The sequence below is a fragment of the Simochromis diagramma genome, unplaced genomic scaffold (assembly GCF_900408965.1).
Source record: "Simochromis diagramma unplaced genomic scaffold, fSimDia1.1 OVJJ01000304.1, whole genome shotgun sequence".
Taxonomy (NCBI): Eukaryota; Metazoa; Chordata; class Actinopteri; order Cichliformes; family Cichlidae; genus Simochromis; species Simochromis diagramma.
In genome coordinates, this window is record NW_024387030.1 from 1,628,283 (window position 1) to 1,646,700 (window position 18,418).

General features: G+C 38.5%; 1 protein-coding gene across 3 annotated transcripts in view; it reads right to left on the reverse strand.

The window, feature by feature from the left end:
• Positions 1–18,418, reverse strand: part of LOC120739944 (ALK tyrosine kinase receptor-like) — a 352,648-nt gene that overhangs the window by 186,206 nt on the left and 148,024 nt on the right. For all 3 annotated transcript variants that reach the window (XM_040041948.1, XM_040041947.1, XM_040041949.1), the window contains exon 2: positions 13,473–13,583. In XM_040041948.1, the coding sequence (XP_039897882.1) occupies positions 13,473–13,583 (111 nt within the window). The remainder of the gene's footprint in view (positions 1–13,472; positions 13,584–18,418) is intronic.

Consider the following 18,418-nt stretch of genomic DNA (forward strand, 5'->3'; position numbering starts at 1 on the left):
ATTTCAATAACATCTGTTTTTTTTCTCCAAACCATGACAAAACAATAAAGCAGAATTATTTCTGGTGCCATTCTATCGATTATTTGTACGAATAATCAACAATGATTAAAATGACTGATCTGCTCATTTTCTTCCACAGTCATGTGAAAAAGAGTTTCCACAGGGCTCTATGCAGCCCTGTGAAACATGAAGTACATCTCATGTTTAAGCAGCTTATAGAAGCAGTAATAACTTGCAGTAATCATTTTTCTGAGACTTGTACATTGTTCGAGAGGAATTGTGTCCACTTCTGTTCACTGAGGTTTGCTGGCATTCATTTATGCACAGCTCTCTAAAGGTCCTGCCACAGCATTTTGTTCGGGTTAAGGTCTGTAGTTTGACTGGATAATTGCAACACTTTGATTTTTTTTCTCTTCTTTTCTATCCGTTCTGTTGTAGATTTGCTGCTGTGTTTGGGATCATTGCCCTGTTGCAAGACCCAATTTCAGCCAAGCTATAGCTGTCGGACAAATGGCCTCACATTTGATTCTCAAACCCTTTGGTATATAGAGGAGTTCATATTCAACTCAATAACCGCAAAGTTCCCAGGTCTCGTTCCTGAAAATGAATAAATAAGGTCTGTTTCGTCTTGTCCAAAGGGCAATGTTCCTGAATTCCTTTAGACAACTCTGTAAACCTTGCTGCCTTCTTGTTCAATGCTACCTGAAACCTGAGCCAAGGTTTTCTGCATTGCACAGCCAACCTCTGACCTTGGATCGAATGTTCTGGGACATATGCTGCTGAGAAGACTCTGACATTGTGTTATTACACCCCTGAATGCTCTAGACCAGCAAACAACTAAAAATTTCTGCTAGTCAAATGTGCCTGGCTACTACTTATCTGAATTCCTATTAATCAGTAATGGTGTGCTTTTTTCCACTAGGGTTCATAGAGTCCTGTGAAAGCTCTCTTCTCACATGAATGTTTATACTGTAAGGTCTAAATATGTTATGTGTATGCAGTGAATTTGTTGTAACTGCCTGAGGCATTTTCTGTGTTTCTCCAGATGCTCCGGTTTCTTGCCACAGTCCAAAGATAGGCATGTTAGGTTAAATCCTGAATTGAAATAGGCTGTAGGGGTGAAAGTGAATAGGTGCCTTCAGTGGTCATGATTCACCTTGAATGACCCACCCTTTGTGACCCTGGACAGTGGGTTAAGCTAGTAGGTGGATGGATGCATAGATGGCTGGATCATTTACTTTGTGGACATCACTTTAATACAAAAAATGAATGTGGCACTCCGTGGCACACCTGAATAGCAAAGGCATGCCTCTACATGGACCTAATGCTGTTTATGTAATTTACAATGGGAAAGCTGACTAGGCTAGGCTGAGCTATAAAGCTATAAAGCACAACTAAACAGTGTGTGAACTGTGCTTCTTTCAGCCACCTGTCTGAAGATAGCAGGATGAAAAACTCAAACAGCAGAAACAAATGCGCAAACAGATATTAGCTATGAGAAAATTTTCTATGTTAAATTGTGGTGGCTTTGAAATTCTCTTAATATTCCCCCTCTTGGACAAGTCGACCTAGGTGTGACAGTGTTATTATTTCTATTTAAACGAGAAGAAAAATGTTGGGAAACCACTTTTATAACTGAGATATCTGAGAAAACAACACCTCCCTTATTAAATGTAGTTATAGAAGAAATATCATGAGATATGATGCAGATATGAGAAAATGTTACCAAAGTGGAATGATTTTGGACCTTGATAATGAAAACCATACAGAATGAAGAGGTTGGTGCCAATATTTACATTTTGTTCAATATCCAATGCGAGTCTACTTGTATATCTCTTCATATCTCACTCTTTACATGTTTTAATCTACAATCCTAACATTCAGAACACAATTGGAAGTTATAAAAGCCTTGAAATCTTAGACTGAGCACCTAAAAGGAGTTTTACCTAATGAACTGATATCAATTCATTAGGTAAGCTGAGGTGGCTGCATTAGGCTGGTCAATGCTGTCAATTAAAAGGGCAGTTGCCTGTAGAGAAATCGTGGCAGCAGTCCTTCCCAACCACTTAATGCCAGAAAGGGTAACTGCTCCCATACCTAAAATGTATAATTTGGCAAAAAAACCCACAAAACTTTGATTTTTGTACCTCACTACCACTAGCGACCTTAAGGCCTGATGAGATGTGGAGAAACGGCTAACGTCAAGGTTGTAGTGAAAACTAATTTCCTTTTCTTCAATAAATGTCTCAGTGCTAGAGTGGAGGGATGCAATGTGATCAGTAGTACCGGGCTTCACACTGATCAGCACAGTTGTTCTGACTCACATGGATCCAAACTTAAAATTCAGTGATTGGGCCATTCTCTAGAGTTTGACAAAATGATTATCAGAATATACAAATCTGCAAATGCCAGTGTGACGAAGGTGAGGTTCAGAAAGTACAAGAGCAGCACATTACTTTCAGCATGTGACTGCTGCCACTGGGCCAAAAGAAGATGGGACATTTACACAGTGTAACCTTTTACCTTTATGTATATTTGGACCACTAGTTGCACACATCTAAGAGCACTGATAAAAGAAATAACAATAACATACACAAAATGAAACACTACTCATAGCTGCAAAGGCAGCTCCTCTTTTTCAAGAGGGACTAAAACACTCTCATAATAACTAGTTCAGAACATTTCAGGGCCTTTTGGAAATTATTCCAGGAAAACTGGCAGCATATGCAAAAGCCTTTTTTCCTAACTCTGTCCTGATTCTGGGGACAAACATTTGCAAAAACATTCATACTGAATAGAACACCAAGTCCACTTTTGGATTATGGATTATCTGAATGGCAAATAGGGGTAAATCATTAGAATTTTAAAAGTGAGCTTTCTTTTTAGCTGGTCCATAACTACATTCTCTCAAATAAGCGTACTGTGGCAACAGACAGCAAATCACAGTCTATTTATATAACAGTCATCCTTCTGTAAGTTCATGCTTCATGCAATATATTAAACATATCATCTGCTATGCAGTATGACTCAGTAATGCACAGAATTAAACCGATAGGGACACTTAATGATTGTGGGTATAACTGAAATGCAAACTTTTTTTTTTTAAATTTGCATTTTTTTAAAGTCCTCCCTTATTTTGGTTGAGCAGTCCCTTTAATTCTTATTTCAAGCTCATAAGGCGTAAGGAGTCAAAAGAAAATAGTGTATAAAAAATGTGTTTTTGTGTCATATTTTGAGTACAACCCAATCAATGTGGACACACACAACTTGAAGAACTCATATTGCCTATTTTTGTGAATTGAAATATAGGTCATAATACTATTAATAATGGTGTCTGTAGCTGTTTTATAAACACTGTTTATAAATACTGGATTGTACATTGGAAATGTATGTTCTGATGAAAAATATTGAAATATATTCAGGCTTACATAAAATATATATAAAAATCAAAATAAAATAGAAAAACCTTTTCAGGAAAACATTTGCATATTTTGAACACTCAAAGTTTCAGAGCTGTCTGCTCATATTTTTTGACCATTGGATATCATTCTAATATTCATGTATGCAGAAATACGCTTGGCACATTGACAAGCCAAGCAGCATGTGCTGCCAATTGGGGATGAAAGATTTGATTCACCTGTGGTGAGCAAGATCTGGACCTGTCATCCAATTCCGCCCACCTCCTGCATGAGCAAAGTGATTAAGAACCGATGACTTGCCAAATCACTGTGGACGTGGCTTTAATGGTTCACTCATTCTTTGGTTTAACCAACACACCCGCCCGTAACTATTTGAAGTTACAGCAAAGGTTATTATAAAACAAGAGCTATTTATAGAAAAACTAAGCATCATTCACAAAATCCCTTCTCCTCCTTTCTCCCAGAAAAAAATATCTATGGTTACTTAGGAGCAGATTTGTGACGAAAAATCTTTGTGTTAAAAAGTTCATTTTAATACTTGATTTGTCCCAGAGCACAGCATAATTGCTAGAAGTGCGGACTGAATTTGAATCAGGTGTTCAATATTAAACAGTAATATCTCAGAATTTATCTCAAGTATTTATGTGCTTAATCAGTATTTCCATTTTGGGGGGAAAAAAAAAAAAAAGAAAAAGGAAAATAACAGCTTCTCAGTCATGACTTCAAAGAGGCACAGGTTTTAAATAACTCAGGTGAAATGTACCTCTATTTCTGAAGATCACAGACACGTGGTAAAAGAGTGGATGCATCATAAAGGCTCTCTATCCTTAAAATATAAAAATAAATAAATAATAATAACAAATGGCCCAATATGGCAAGGCTGTGATGATCCACTTGGTAAAGTAAATCCGTTGGGCATCTTTCTTGGCCCTCGGACAATAATTCTGATAGCTAAAGAACCAAATGTGACAGGCAAAAATAAAAAATATTAAAAAAATAAAACCTGGACCTATTTTGGAGCCCATTTTCAATAAAAGTCATCTTGCACATCTATAAGTGCTTAAAACAAACAGAATTAACCATCTTTATAAGTGATTATTCAGTGTGATCAAGGAATCTGTAAAGCATTTACAAATATTTGTTATGGAACAATTAAAGAATGAATTCATATAGCTGTCATATGTAGTGACTTGTTAGAGAACATACCCATAGTGCTTTATGGCATGATTAAGTAATCCAATAGTTCAGCTTGTTTTGAAGTAGAATGGAAGTTCAATCAAAACAGCTCCCATGTGCCACCACAGTTATTCCATTTCAAAAGGTTTAATTTCTATTCTCTCTGATCTACACTCCATTAAGTTCAACTTAACTGAATGTAATTAAATCGGTCATGTATCCCAGTCACAATCACAATATTATTGTCTTTTTTGTTCTTGGTTACTCAAACCTTGTACTTTGAAGGTCAGGAAGGGCTCAGGAACAAACAGGCTTTGTTGATAATTAAAGACAATCTATGAATAGAAATACCCCCGAGATTATGGGGGGGGATGCTTTGGATACAACAGCGTGAAGCGATAAAGCATCATGGGCTTTACAGATGTAAATCTACAGAGAATGTTTAAAGACCGTAAATCTGTGATGCCTAAATGACCAATTAGTGCTTCTTGCATCCCACTTCTTTTTAAGAAAGATTATCAAGTCCATTCAAAGGCAGAACCAAACTAACCTTGATAACCTTGAAATCCTTGAAACCACCGACTGCCATGCAAAAAAAAAAAAAAGGGGGGGGGGGGCGTAGCATGCTGCAATTAGTTTGTGGAAACGTGTGTGTTTAATGGATAAAAATTCTATTGTAAGTGCAATGAGGATTTGTTGCTATCCTCACTAGCCTGCAGTTGATTTTTTTGTGGTGTATAATATTCACGTTTTACAAATAAACAAAGCAGTCCTGCTGTTGTCTAGGAAATTACTGCTCTCCCTTCCTGTTGGAAAATGAATTTGTCCAAGCAAGATTCAAATTAAGACAAATGACAGCTACATGTTAGTGCAGTAATTGATGTATGCTACTGTATATGCACCAAATTACTGGGGCGCCTATAACTCACACCTACAGCCATAGAAATCCATCCCATGAAGCTCCCAGTTTACAGTTTTTGTGCTGATATTAATCCCAGAGAAGGAACTCCCTTTTCACAGAGTTGTGCATCCATAAACATGTTCACTTTGCAATGATATCACATTTTATCGTGGGGTATTTCAAGTATAAAAGAAATTTCACAAATCATACTTTTTAGAACAGGTCACTCTTTTACAAATATTTGTAAAGGCAGACTGCATGGCTCGGTGCTAGATTTTATACACCTTTATTTTATTTTACAATTATGAGGTGTGGCCCAAACATTTTTCCCACATGCTTTTTGGTAGCACTGCCAACGTTAACCACCCTCAGCAAATTAATTTGCCTTTAAAATGTCAATCACCATGCAGACTTGAAAACATGATCTGTTGATTAATCAACTGATGATTAATTTTAAATAGCTTCTAAATACACACAAGACATTTGCATTAAAATGTTATTAACCTGGAACAGTGGTTTCGGTTTTACACAGTACAAAGGGGAGTCAATTTTTTTTTCTCCTGTTTTATCATTGAATATATGAACTTGCAACTTTGAATGATAAGTGTAAAAAATGAGATGCTGATGAATGACTCTAGTAAGTCACTAGTTACCCATTGTAAATTTATCTATGAGAAAGTTACATTTTTTACGCAATGATGGCTTGACAGTGTCAAAAGAATCAATATTACTTCCTGTAATTAATTTTGCCTGTAAAGGAAGTTGAGGTTATCAGAGCAAATTATGTAAGCTGGTTATAAAATCCCATACATATATTATTTAGTTTAATCAAAGTTAGGAGATCCTTGTAAACAAGGCCAGAAATTGATCTTAATGAATTTAATATGTGTGTGCTTGAATGTACTAAAGATATTTAATCAATTAAAAAAAAAAATCTAAACAGACAAGAGTGAATCTTAGGGCTACTGGTAATCAAGCAGAGCATTCCCAGAGTTGCCAGCGGTACTGAATCTGTTAACAATGTTGTGTGACTGCTTAATGAGCCTGTCACAACATTATGACCCTGACCTTACTTATCAAACAAAGCATGGATTCAGTGATGCTTTGTGGTACACAGCTCAAGGTCAGAGAGATGTGAGCCAACTCCAGCCTTCTTAATTTTCTATATAGATTAACTACTGAATTCCCAGCAGCGCAGCGCTATTTGATCAAATACTGGGAAAAAATATGAGATGCTGTATTTGCACAGAAGTGCAGACATCAAGCAAATTACATCTAACAATGGATGTCTCTTTGTGGCTAGAGAGCTGTAACTGTGCTGACAAATCTCCCCATGAAACCCTTTAATTGACATGATGGATATGTTTATTTCCTGATTACAATGAGATTCTGTCCGGCTGAGCTTATTTATGTATCCATTTGACTGTTTAATGGCATTTGCATTTGAAGCAAATTAATTTCCTATCAAGCAAGCAGGAGCCTTTTGTAAAATATATACATATGAATGGATGTGTGGCAAGTGATTTTTGACAAACAGAAGGTGCAACAGGGATTAGAAATAAATTAAAAATCTGTAACCCATATTGCTTGTTTTTTTTCTATTTCCTAATCTGACTTGAAAACAACAAGTGCTGGTCCCAAAACAAATGAGTATTTTTCAAAGTTCTTTTTTTAACAGTAACATTTTTGATGTGACTTGCTTATTTACAGTAAGCAAACAGAAGAGAGAACATCTAGGAATATGAAGGTAAAAGTGGTTAACTCATCTGTATTTCTTCGCTCAACTGCATGCGACAGTTACTGATCCCGGATTAGAAGGGATCAAAGTCAAATGTCAGAAAACCCATTCCTTGCGAACTTATTCCCGTGCTTCATCCATAGCATCCACTTTTCAAAACTACAAAGGTGACAAGCTGGCAGGGGGTCAAGAGAGGTTCTTCACAATAAACTCTCTGCAGATAGAGAAAAAAATAGCAAAACCCAAACCCATAAAAAACCCTTTGCTTTACAGTAGATTTTTAAAATCAGAACAGTTTGTGAGTTTCTCATAATTCAATAGCAAGCCAAAGCAATTGTAAACAACAGCAGCACATCCGCCAGCAAACCCAGTTAATTTGGTCATTGAATTTCCACCCATGACAGACCCCTTGTTTTTATCCACTCCAATTTTAAAATTGGTCTCATTATTTAGAGCAGCCCACAAATGACCAACCAAAAATAAAGCTGCAACAGAAGCGTAGACTGCGGTCAGATGCCAGATGTGAAATACAATTTATAGCTACACATACTCATCCTTCAGAGACACAACAAGTCAATTGCCACTGACTCCCAAAAACAATACCGTAGTAACCATTTGCATATTTGCTGGTTTCTACACAACAGATGCTGAAAAGTCTTTCTGCCACAAAGCGTTTAGAAATCAAGTCAGGTAAAAGACTGCATAAAGAGTGACGGTCTTTAAGTGGATGTAACCAGTTGGTGGGTGTGTTTTTTTTTAGAAAAAAAATATTCCCCACATAATTTTTTTTTTTTCAGTATAGCTAATACATAAAAAAAACAGTAGTGCTTCAAATGTTTTTTTGTTTTTGTTTTGTTTTGTTTTTTTTACCACAAGCCATGTACCAGTTTAATATCACATAATAAATGAATCAAATAATAAATTACACTAAAACATTCTGGAGAAGGCAGCACGACAGACCATAAGGATAAATAATTTGACAATCCTTTTACCCACTTAAAGTTAAAGTGTTTGAAATTTTCACCACTAAAGTCAGTAGATTCCAGTGAACTGAGTTCTGTTTTATTATCCCTCACTATTCAAGTGCCTAATCCCAGCTATGGTGGCTGCTATCTTTACCTCAGCTATTAATCCTGGGTGAGAAGACCCTAACCCTAACCCATCAGCCTTTATTTCATTTGGAAGAGGCTGTAAACCTGTGTGAATGGAGTCCAATATGGCTCAGTGCCATACTGAGGCAGGTTGTTCATCATATGCTGAACTAACAGTAGCGCACTGTTTTTGCCGCTGTTAACTACTGTTAGCCTCTGTTAGCTGCTATTCACTGGCATAAGTGAAATGTTTTTACAAGTGTATTTATTGCTTCTGGTCTTTGATGCTGAGTAATTAAAGATGTAATAGCTCATACGTGACATATTAATTAACCATTGTGCAATATAATAATAATAATAATAATAATGCATTTTATTTGAGGGCGCCTTTCAGAAACCCAAGGTCACCTTACAAAAAACAAAATTAATAAAATGAACAGTAGTCATAAAATACATAAAATAAGTTAAAATTACAAAACAGAGCTTCTAAACAGAGCTTAATATCAAACTGTTCGCCGCAGGGAAAGTATGGTTTTTACAATACTCATGCATAACATTAGCTAGCATAAGGTTAGCGTATAACCAATGTTGTTTAGCTGGCTCTTGTTAGCTATCCGGATATGAGAGGGTCACATTTCTAATCTGATGACATAAAAGTAATTGTAAAAATATTGAGAATAAATGAGCATGTTTGTGCACGTTTTTGTGTGACTTTTGTTCAGGAGATGAGGCATGAGGTGAGAAGGGGACACTTTTCCCTCTCATGAGTCTGAAGGTGCAGCCACAATATTAAATGGTTTTCTGGCTCTAATATAAACAGCATCCTGGTAGGTTCACTACTTCCTAGCTATTAGACACAATATCCACTTTAATAATAATAATAATAATAATAATAATAATAATAATACATTTTATTTAAGAAACCGCCTTTCAAAACACTCAAAGACACTGTACACAAGCAATAACAACAACAAACATAACCATTTACAAAATAATAAGGATAAAACGTTGAGCAAATAAATAAAATAAATTAAAGTAGCAGGATGGAAAAATTTATGTGGAATAGGCTAATGTGAATAGGTGAGTTTTGAGTCTGGGCTTAAAAAGAGGGAGGAAAGTGTTCAGAAAACAGTGTGTGTGAGACTAATGAGGTTTTAGTCTCGTGAGGAGCGAGATACTAAGAGCTGGTGTTAAAGATTTGATGTGATTTTTGTGTTACCTCAATAAAAAAATTTCTAATGGGTCTTGAATGTGATACTACTATGTGATACCAGGATTTTGCCTCATCCTGGAATCTACAATGTATCTAGATATCCCTTGCATGAACATTGGAGGAACTTTTTTTTTAAATTTGTTTGAATGACTTCTACACTTAAACGAATGCTCAGAGGAGCCTAACTCCATGCACTTCACCGCTTTAAATAGCTGTGGAAATAAAACAGCGCACCAACTAGTAGGGGTTGGAAAGGCTAAATGATATGACTCCAAGAGGCAGCCACATTTAAGCACCTGCTCCAGTGCTCTATCCTTTATAACCCTCTGCCTTTGCAAATGTGTTTTATTCCAGCGCTGTGTCTCATTACACAAGAACAGCACTACCAGCTGAGTGAGGCAGATGTTCCATTGTGGAGCACAGCAACTCCTCAAGTGGCTAGCATCCATCTGAATGCCTGTGTTACAGCTGGCAGGCACAGCTGATGCAGGACAATCCATCTCCATGAAGAGAACAGGTCTAAAGTGATAAAGACGGCATATGGGAAGGTTTTAGCAAAAGAGAATATGGCTATGGTCAGTTCCTGCTGCCATTTTTCAAAGAAGGACATAAATGTTGATGGGAAGCAGGAAAGACTTCAAGACTGAGGGCTGTGACGTTATTGACATCACTGACACAGTGGGGCAATAAAATCAGTTTACCAGCACTGAAATTCAAACAAGGAAGATGAGTTGCCCTGTATCTTTGCAGCTAAAGCTGCTAATCGAAGCAGCGATGCAGAGAGAGCGAGAGAGGGAGAGTATGGTGGCGTAGGTCCAGTCGGTCTGTGCTTTTGGCTTTTGTGGTAGGTAATAAATGCCAGCGGACAGCAGATGCTGTAGGGAGAGCAGAGATCTATCGCTGCAGCCTACAGCCAAGTTCACCGTGCCATGTTGTTGTGACTTGTCCTCTCTCAAACCTTTTCTCAGCACCCTCTGATGCTATGTTACACAATATAAAACCAGCCAATCTTTAAAAGTCCCTTGGAGATTTATCAGAAGAACCAAAGAGTCATGACTCCTTTTGGCTTTTAAAAATGTAATCTCTCCAAGAAATGAAATACAAAGAACAAATAGGAAGGAAAGAATGCCTATATACTGACAGAATACAATGCATTATAACGAGTACTAGTAAAAGTGTACATTTGTTCTTGTCTGTTCAATCAACATTTAATTTGTTTCACTGAAGCTCACCATTACTCTACATCAGCATTTGTAATCATCAAGCTTTTACTGTCCAGATGTAAGCCTTCCTGCTCCAGCCAAACTCACTTCACTAATCACCATACAGAAAAATAAAAATAAACCCTCTCTGGGCTTGTTAACATACTAGAGACAATAGGTCAGAGCTGTCATTGCATGAAATAGCAGAAAAATGTAGTTGGCTGTGTCCATGACAGGCTGATTGATTCAAAAACAGTATGGCAATCTGTTGTGTAACTGACACCAGTTCAGTCAGGTTCACTGTGGACTGTCAGAGCCACGAGCAGCTGAAGCATGGTCCCAGAGATCCACTGTCAAAGATGTGTTTCATAAACAGCTGGGTGACAGTTTGGTGCTATTGGGAGTTTGAATCATCACTTACAGGATGACCTCCAACCCTCCAGGATGGCTGGAAATGGGCAAAAAAAAATCTTGCTGGAGCCGTCACCTCCGAGTGATGCGAATGGGTTGATGTGACAAAGATGCACACAAGCGCCTAAAGGGTTACACAGATGCTCACACCAAGTGATGTAATACTGAACTCTGACATCTTTAGATCACTTTTCAAAGTCACTTTTGGGTTTGCTGTCTCAGCATCAGCTTTGACTGATGCTCTAAGACAACAGCTGCAAGAAACTGTGTTTTTATTCATTCAAACATTTTACATTTAGAATGGCTTCAGCACAGAAAACCGACCTTTGAGGCCAGTGTCATTGACATGGTCTTGAAAATGACTCTTTTCTTCTTCCTCTCTTGCCATCTCTTCAGATTTGATTGGCCCACTAAAAGCTTGCTTTTGAACTATGATTAGCTAATTTTAAACATAATGCCAAAATCAACCCACTTAATTTCTTCTTGTTTACAAAACATGACTAATTAAAGTCATTAACAAGGGTCCTGAAGGATCCTTGAGAACGAATAGTGGAGTGGGTAAACCTCTTAGCCTTTGTCACACACAGAATATGTACAAATAAAGGAATGGTTAATCAATTATGGCCCTTAAGCAGATTTACATGACATTATATTGGAGATGATTTTAAAATGTGTGTCAGGAGTTACAAAATAGTGATTGCAACTGTGTCTGTGAAATCAATTTCAAATTATCAGCTCTGAGTATATCCAATCCAGCAGCAAAGCAGTAAACTGCTTCATATGCAAGCACAATGATGTGAAAAGACATGTTTTTGCCTTAAAACTAGTATAGAGTACACAAAGTATACTCTGTGATCAAGTAGATTGTAGAGCAACCTTCTCAACAATTTGAAGAATGGTTTTCTGTAGGACTTCACATCATTGCGGAGGAACTGGCACGTTGTTTCAGAAGCGTTGTTTCAGTTCATTGAGGTTCATTGTTTTAACATCTCAGGTGGCCACACTTTCTGATGACGAGTTAGTGAAGTTCTTGTGATTATCAACACATGGCTATTACTTACCCTCTAAGGTTCTATGGAGGCAGTACGTGTATACTTAAGTCCAAACTGCCCTGTGAAAACTCTTTTTTTAAACAGACTGCAGATCTGTTACTAACACAGCTTTAAGGCTTAGTGATGTCTATGAAAAGATTGAATGTTTAATGCTGGTAATGACTTTTTAAGACATGTTCCACATCAAAAGACAAAAAAGAAAAATAGAAAAAGCCATGCATTATAATATCCCATGTAAGCATATCCGTTTTATTGCATACACTAGTTGTAAGTACATAAGACTATGTTTCCTTCACTGTGTACTTGTCTTTTAAAGTTCATTTCACATGCAGCATCTGTTTTTATGTTTATTAAAGCTTCAAAGGTCTCAACAGTTTTGTCATTTTAAATAAACCTGAAAAAAAAAAAGTAATTCTTTACGCCTTGCTGCTTTCAGGATTCAAAGAGAAAGAAATTGATTTTCATTATTTGACATTGCTGTTTTATATTCAGAGCAAACTTTTTCAAAGTTCTAATTGATTTCTACACATCGAGTTCACTTATTAATAAAAACACTTTTTGGCCATTTTATGGGTGGATTATTTAAAATTAAGCCTTCTTCAAAGACTCATGCTAGATATTTTAGTCCCATTTCTCTTCCCTTACATTTATATGGAAGAGAATTTTACATTTTATTTTATACCAAAAAACAACCTGGCTACATGTACATTTTTACTAGAGACACACTGATTAACCAGCCAGGGTCTGGAATTAGCTTATTTCTAGTGTGCTTTTGACAAAAAAAGTTTACTTTTGCTCATATATGCTATAAGATATAGTTGTTAGAAAGACAATAAGAACTGGCAAAAAATTTGAATCTGTAGGTCACACTTAGAAAAAACAAACCAAGATATTGTATCAGCCAACTGAAATTAGCACATCTCAAAAAAAAAAAAAAACTCTTTCCAGCTTTTTCTAGGTTTTGAACTTGTGTTAAATAAACTGCTTATGTAGAACTGTATTTTTTTATATGCATTGTTTCATTTCATCTCTGCTGTAATTTCACCTGTAAGAAATGTAACACCTCACAGGTGATGCGTGTGTGTGAGTGTGTGAATTCAAGAATAAATACGTGTCTATCTTCAACAAAATCTCAATTTTGTGCCTTGTAGAGAGCAGACAAGACAGAGATTTAATGTGTGCTGAGGGAAAGCTGACGCCAGGTGTTGAGGACAACTGGGAACAGAGATCTGTGGTCTGTTTGAGGAGGGCTGACAAAACCTCACTTACCGGAAATAGGAACTGAGTCACTGGGAAAACTGAGGTTGTCCTCAGCTATCCAGGAGAAGCTCCAGTATCCTTTAGGAATCCCAGGAGCAGTCCTACCATTCAGTGGCTCACCTGCAAAAATAGCAAATCCTCATTTTACTTTCAGAGTACATGTTGCAAAGAATGACTATGTTAAGAAATTCAGTAAAATACAGTTCATTGCTTTGTTTATTTAATTTCTGGCACTGATTTAGCATCCACGTTGCACTCCCTTTTCTTTATTAGTCCAGCTTAGTCATAAGTCTGCTTCCTCCATTAAAATTTCTAAACGCTGTATGATCTTGCCTTTTTAAACTAAAAAGTATTTTGATGAACCGTTTGTACAGGCTGAGTCTTTTTTTTTCTAGCAGACAAGCTGAAAAGGAAAGTGAAAGTCTTATAGTTGAATCACCAACTATTACTGGAGTTTCTGCAGCAATAATAAAGTACACTGAGGCATTTCACTAAATAAATAACCATTGTAAACTTCACCATTTTTATGTCAACAAAGCATCTGCAGTTTTGGTACAGAGTGAACTGGAGTGATAGTATGAAAGTCCAAGGAGCCATATGAATTGGTTATTGCATATCAATAGACTGCATAATTACCTGCAGGCAGATTTGTCTAATTTTGTTTGACTCTGTCTTCACCTTCTAAACTCAAAGACTAATTATTGCAAGATCGAATAGAAGCGTGATACTGTAAAGTAGATGCAAAAACTTTCTCTCCCACTTTATGTACCCCCTATCTTCCAACGATACCATCACACTCATGAACACACACACGTACGCTCTCCCTCTTTCACTTTGTCCTTAGTCCATGGATAATTACTACAAAGTCACAGACCAATACACCGCTGCCTAAAAAGGAGACCCCTGCATAAATCCTGCAGTCATTTCAAATGAGCCTTAAAGAGCGATTGATTGGATATGCTGACTTTCATTGCACTAAATAGTTTACAGTTGGCTTCAGCCAAAAGGAGACCCGGATAATATCAAACATGTTTTCTTACTCAGAAAGATTTCTACTAACATTTAAAGCAGACTGCATTAATATGACTATTGTTTAGATTTTTTGAAGGTCTTCACCAATAACACATATATTTCAGATGCCTCACCATGTAAGGTCTTAAACATAAATGTCCTTAACTCTTTTCCAGGCATTCTACTGCAGATTTGCGGGTATCCTTGGGATCATCGTGCTGTTGCATGAACCAGTTTCAGCCAAGCTATAGGTGGCAGAATACACAGAAAGGTTTATGGGTGATTTCCTGACTGCAAGTCACCCACGTCATGCAAAACCTAAATCATCACCTTTCCTCCACCATGCTTAACTATTGATATGAGGCATAGGGGCGCCTGTGGCTCAGGTGATGCAGAGACCGCAAAAGAGGGAAAGTATGGAAGGTTGGTGAAAAAATGCTTAGGTACATGAAGGTGAATGAGACTTGTAATAGATCACACTGAGTGCTCAAAGTCAGTAGACATACACAATATAAGCACCAGTCCACTTACTTTTTCCATATTTTTGCTCATATGCTGCTGTTTGATTTTCACCAAATGTGGCCCTGTGCATTATGGTCATTATGTACTGTAGTTCTTGGTTCTTGGAGTTTCTTGGAGCATTATTCAACACAACTGAAGTCAGGGACTTGTCCCAAAATTGCTTGCCACTTAAGCTGTATGCTTTGGGTAACTGCAGTGATGAGTGGTAAACTACAAACTCAAATTTTTTTCTCCAAGTATCTCTGTATTTGGCTGCAGTTCCCCCTTAATTCTGACTAGTCAACACACCTCTGCTACAGAGAACAATTACTGTAAGTTTAGTAGCTGCCACCACTATGCTTCATTACAAGGACAATGATCAGAGATGATTTACAGACTCTGTTGTTCACACTACACAGCGTTCAGAATTTTGATCAGAGATGTCAATATCTTTCTCATCAGAACATAAAGTTCCTGTCATTGTGGGCTCAATGTTCTTTTAGCATTTATTGGTTCATTCCATGTGAGTTTTTGTTTGCTTTTTACTCAAAAGTGTCTTCTATCTAGCCACATAACAGAGGCCTGATAATTGAAGTGATGTTTAAGTGATCCTTCTAGCATGACTCCCCACTGTGCAGAGGACTTCTGAAGTATGGGTTTATCGCTCAAAAACTATATGAATATACCTTAAAACATGAAATGGAAATGATTATTGCTGAAATTTCAACAACAACAACTTTTCAAAAATCATTATACAGTAACAATTGTACTGCAAGAAGGCAACAATTTATTTCCAGTGGAGCTCAAGTTAATTTTCACTTGCAAACATGCCCTGTGTTTATTCTTTATTTCAGTCAGCATGTAGAACCACGACTCACTCTAGTCCATTTTATGAAAGGGGATTTTCTCTTTCAAAAGATTGTGCAACTGTGCATGGAACACCCGTGTCCAGTCACATAACTCAGCTGCTATAATGCCTTACCTATGCTTTATGAGCAGTAAATGTTGGGTTTTTTTCCCTCCTCGCTGTGTCCTTTGATTACATGCCTCTGCTTCCAGCTTAACCTCAAACAATTCAGCAGGTGCTGACTTCCGCAATTCTGTTTTTCTTTCTTTTTATCATCCACAGAGCCACCAAAGATGCATAATTTCCCTTTTTCCCCTTCTTGTAACACTATTCCTTGGCTATATATCCTCTTTTTCCTCTATGCATGTAGTCTTTGCCCTTTTGTCAAAGCAAGTCCTCGGTTGTACTTCGCGAAGACATTTCTGCTCTCAATAAATTCACCCTCGCTATCGTCATATTGACTGTCGATTGATTTTTGTTTCCAGAGCTAACTAGTTATGTAGCTACAGTAGCATCATGGTATAGATGGAATGAAGTAACAGGGATACTGATATAATATAATTAGCACTGGCTGTAATTTAAAGTCAGTTCTAAAATTATCTTTTGGCCAAACTATATGTCTGGCAGCTTAGTGAGTCTATGCTCTTTTTATAATTTTTTTGTACATCTTTAAATAATATATCAGTTTTATAAATCTGTTTGGTCCATTTCAATTAAAATAAATTAAAATGACTGTAACAATACTATTCCAAATTCCCAGAGAAAATTATTTTTGGGAACCCACAAAATTAGGTGCATATTCTCCGCGGGAGTTTGCTTCATTCATCCTGGCCGCTGTTTACATCCCGCCAGACGCGGATTCGCAGGCAGCTCAGTGCGCACTCGCGGAGCAGATACTCCACATGGAGCGGACATTCCCGGACTCTCTCATCATTGCTCTTGGGGACTTTAACAAAGCCAATCTGAGCCATGAGCTTCCGAAATATAAGCAGTATATTAAATGCCCGACCAGAGAGGAGAGGACATTAGACCACTGCTACAGCACGATCAGCGGGGCCTATCGCGCGGTGCCCCGCGCTTCACTCGGACTTTCTGACCACGTCATGATCCACCTAATCCCCGCGTACAGACAGAGGCTGAAGCTCTCCAAACCTGTCGTGAGGACAAAAAAACTGTGGAGCAACGAGGCTGTGGAGGAGCTTCGCACGTGTTTGCAGTCTACAGACTGGGACACAATGAAGGCTGCTTCTAACAGCTTGGACGAGTTTACGGACACTGTCACCTCCTATATCCACTTCTGTGAGGACAGCATTGTGCCATCACGCACCAGGGTGAGTTATAACAATGACAAACCCTGGTTTACTCCTAAACTCAAAAAGCTGTGGCTGGAAAAGAGAAAGGCGTTCAGAAGCGGAGACAGGGACTGCTACAGAGAGGCCAAGTACAGGTTCACTAAAGAAGTGGACGTTGCTAAACATCAGCACTCTGAGAAGATGCAGCAGCAGATCTCAGAGAATGACTCGGCCTCTGTGTGGAAAGGTTTTAGGAATATCACAAACTACAAGCCTAAACCCCCCCACTCCACTGACGACTTGCTCTTGGCCAACACCCTTAACTGACTTCTACTGCCGTTTTGACGAGCCATCAGGCAGCCTTCACACCTCCAACGGCCCCAACAATAGAGGCACTTTGGACACTCATTCCCCCACCTCTCGCCCCTCCATAGTAACCATCACCACCTTCAAACTGTTCACCTACAACACCCCCCTCCTCACCCCACACAAATGAGGATTTCACACCACCTCCTCCCACCACAACTCTTCATATTCATGAAGCAGATGTGAGGAAGCAGTTTAAGAGTCTGAATGCTCGAAAAGCTCCCGGCCCAGACGGTGTGTCTCCTGCCACCCTCAGACACTGTGCAAACGAGCTGGCCCCAGTGTTTTCTGGCATTTTCAACTCCTCACTGCAGGCATGTCATGTGCCTGCCTGCTTCAAGTCCTCTACCATAATCCCTGTCCCCAAGAAACCTAGGATCACTGGACTAAATGACTACAGACCCGTGGCTCTGACAACTGTGGTCATGAAGTCATTTGAGCGCCTAGTTCTCTCCCATCTCAAGACCCTCACGGCCCCCCTCCTGGACCCCCTGCAGTTTGCATACAGAGCCAACAGGTCTGTAGATGACGCCATCAACATGGCCCTACACTTCATCCTGCAGCATCTGGACTCCCCAGGAACCTACGCCAGGATCCTGTTTGTGGACTTCAGCTCTGCCTTCAACACCATCCTTCCAGACCATCTCCGAGGCAAGCTCTCCCAGATGAATGTGCCTGATCCCATCTGCCGGTGGATCACTGACTTCCTGACGGACAGGAAACAGCACATGAGGCTGGGAAAGAATGTCTCGGACTCTCGGACCATCAGCACCGGCTCCCCTCAGGGCTGTGTTCTTTCTCCTCTGCTCTTCTCCCTGTACACCAACTGCTGCACCTCCACCCACCAGTCTGTCAAGCTAATCAAGTTTGCAGATGACACCACCGTTATTGGGCTCATCTCGGATGGGGACGAGTCTGCCTACAGGAGGGAGGTTGAA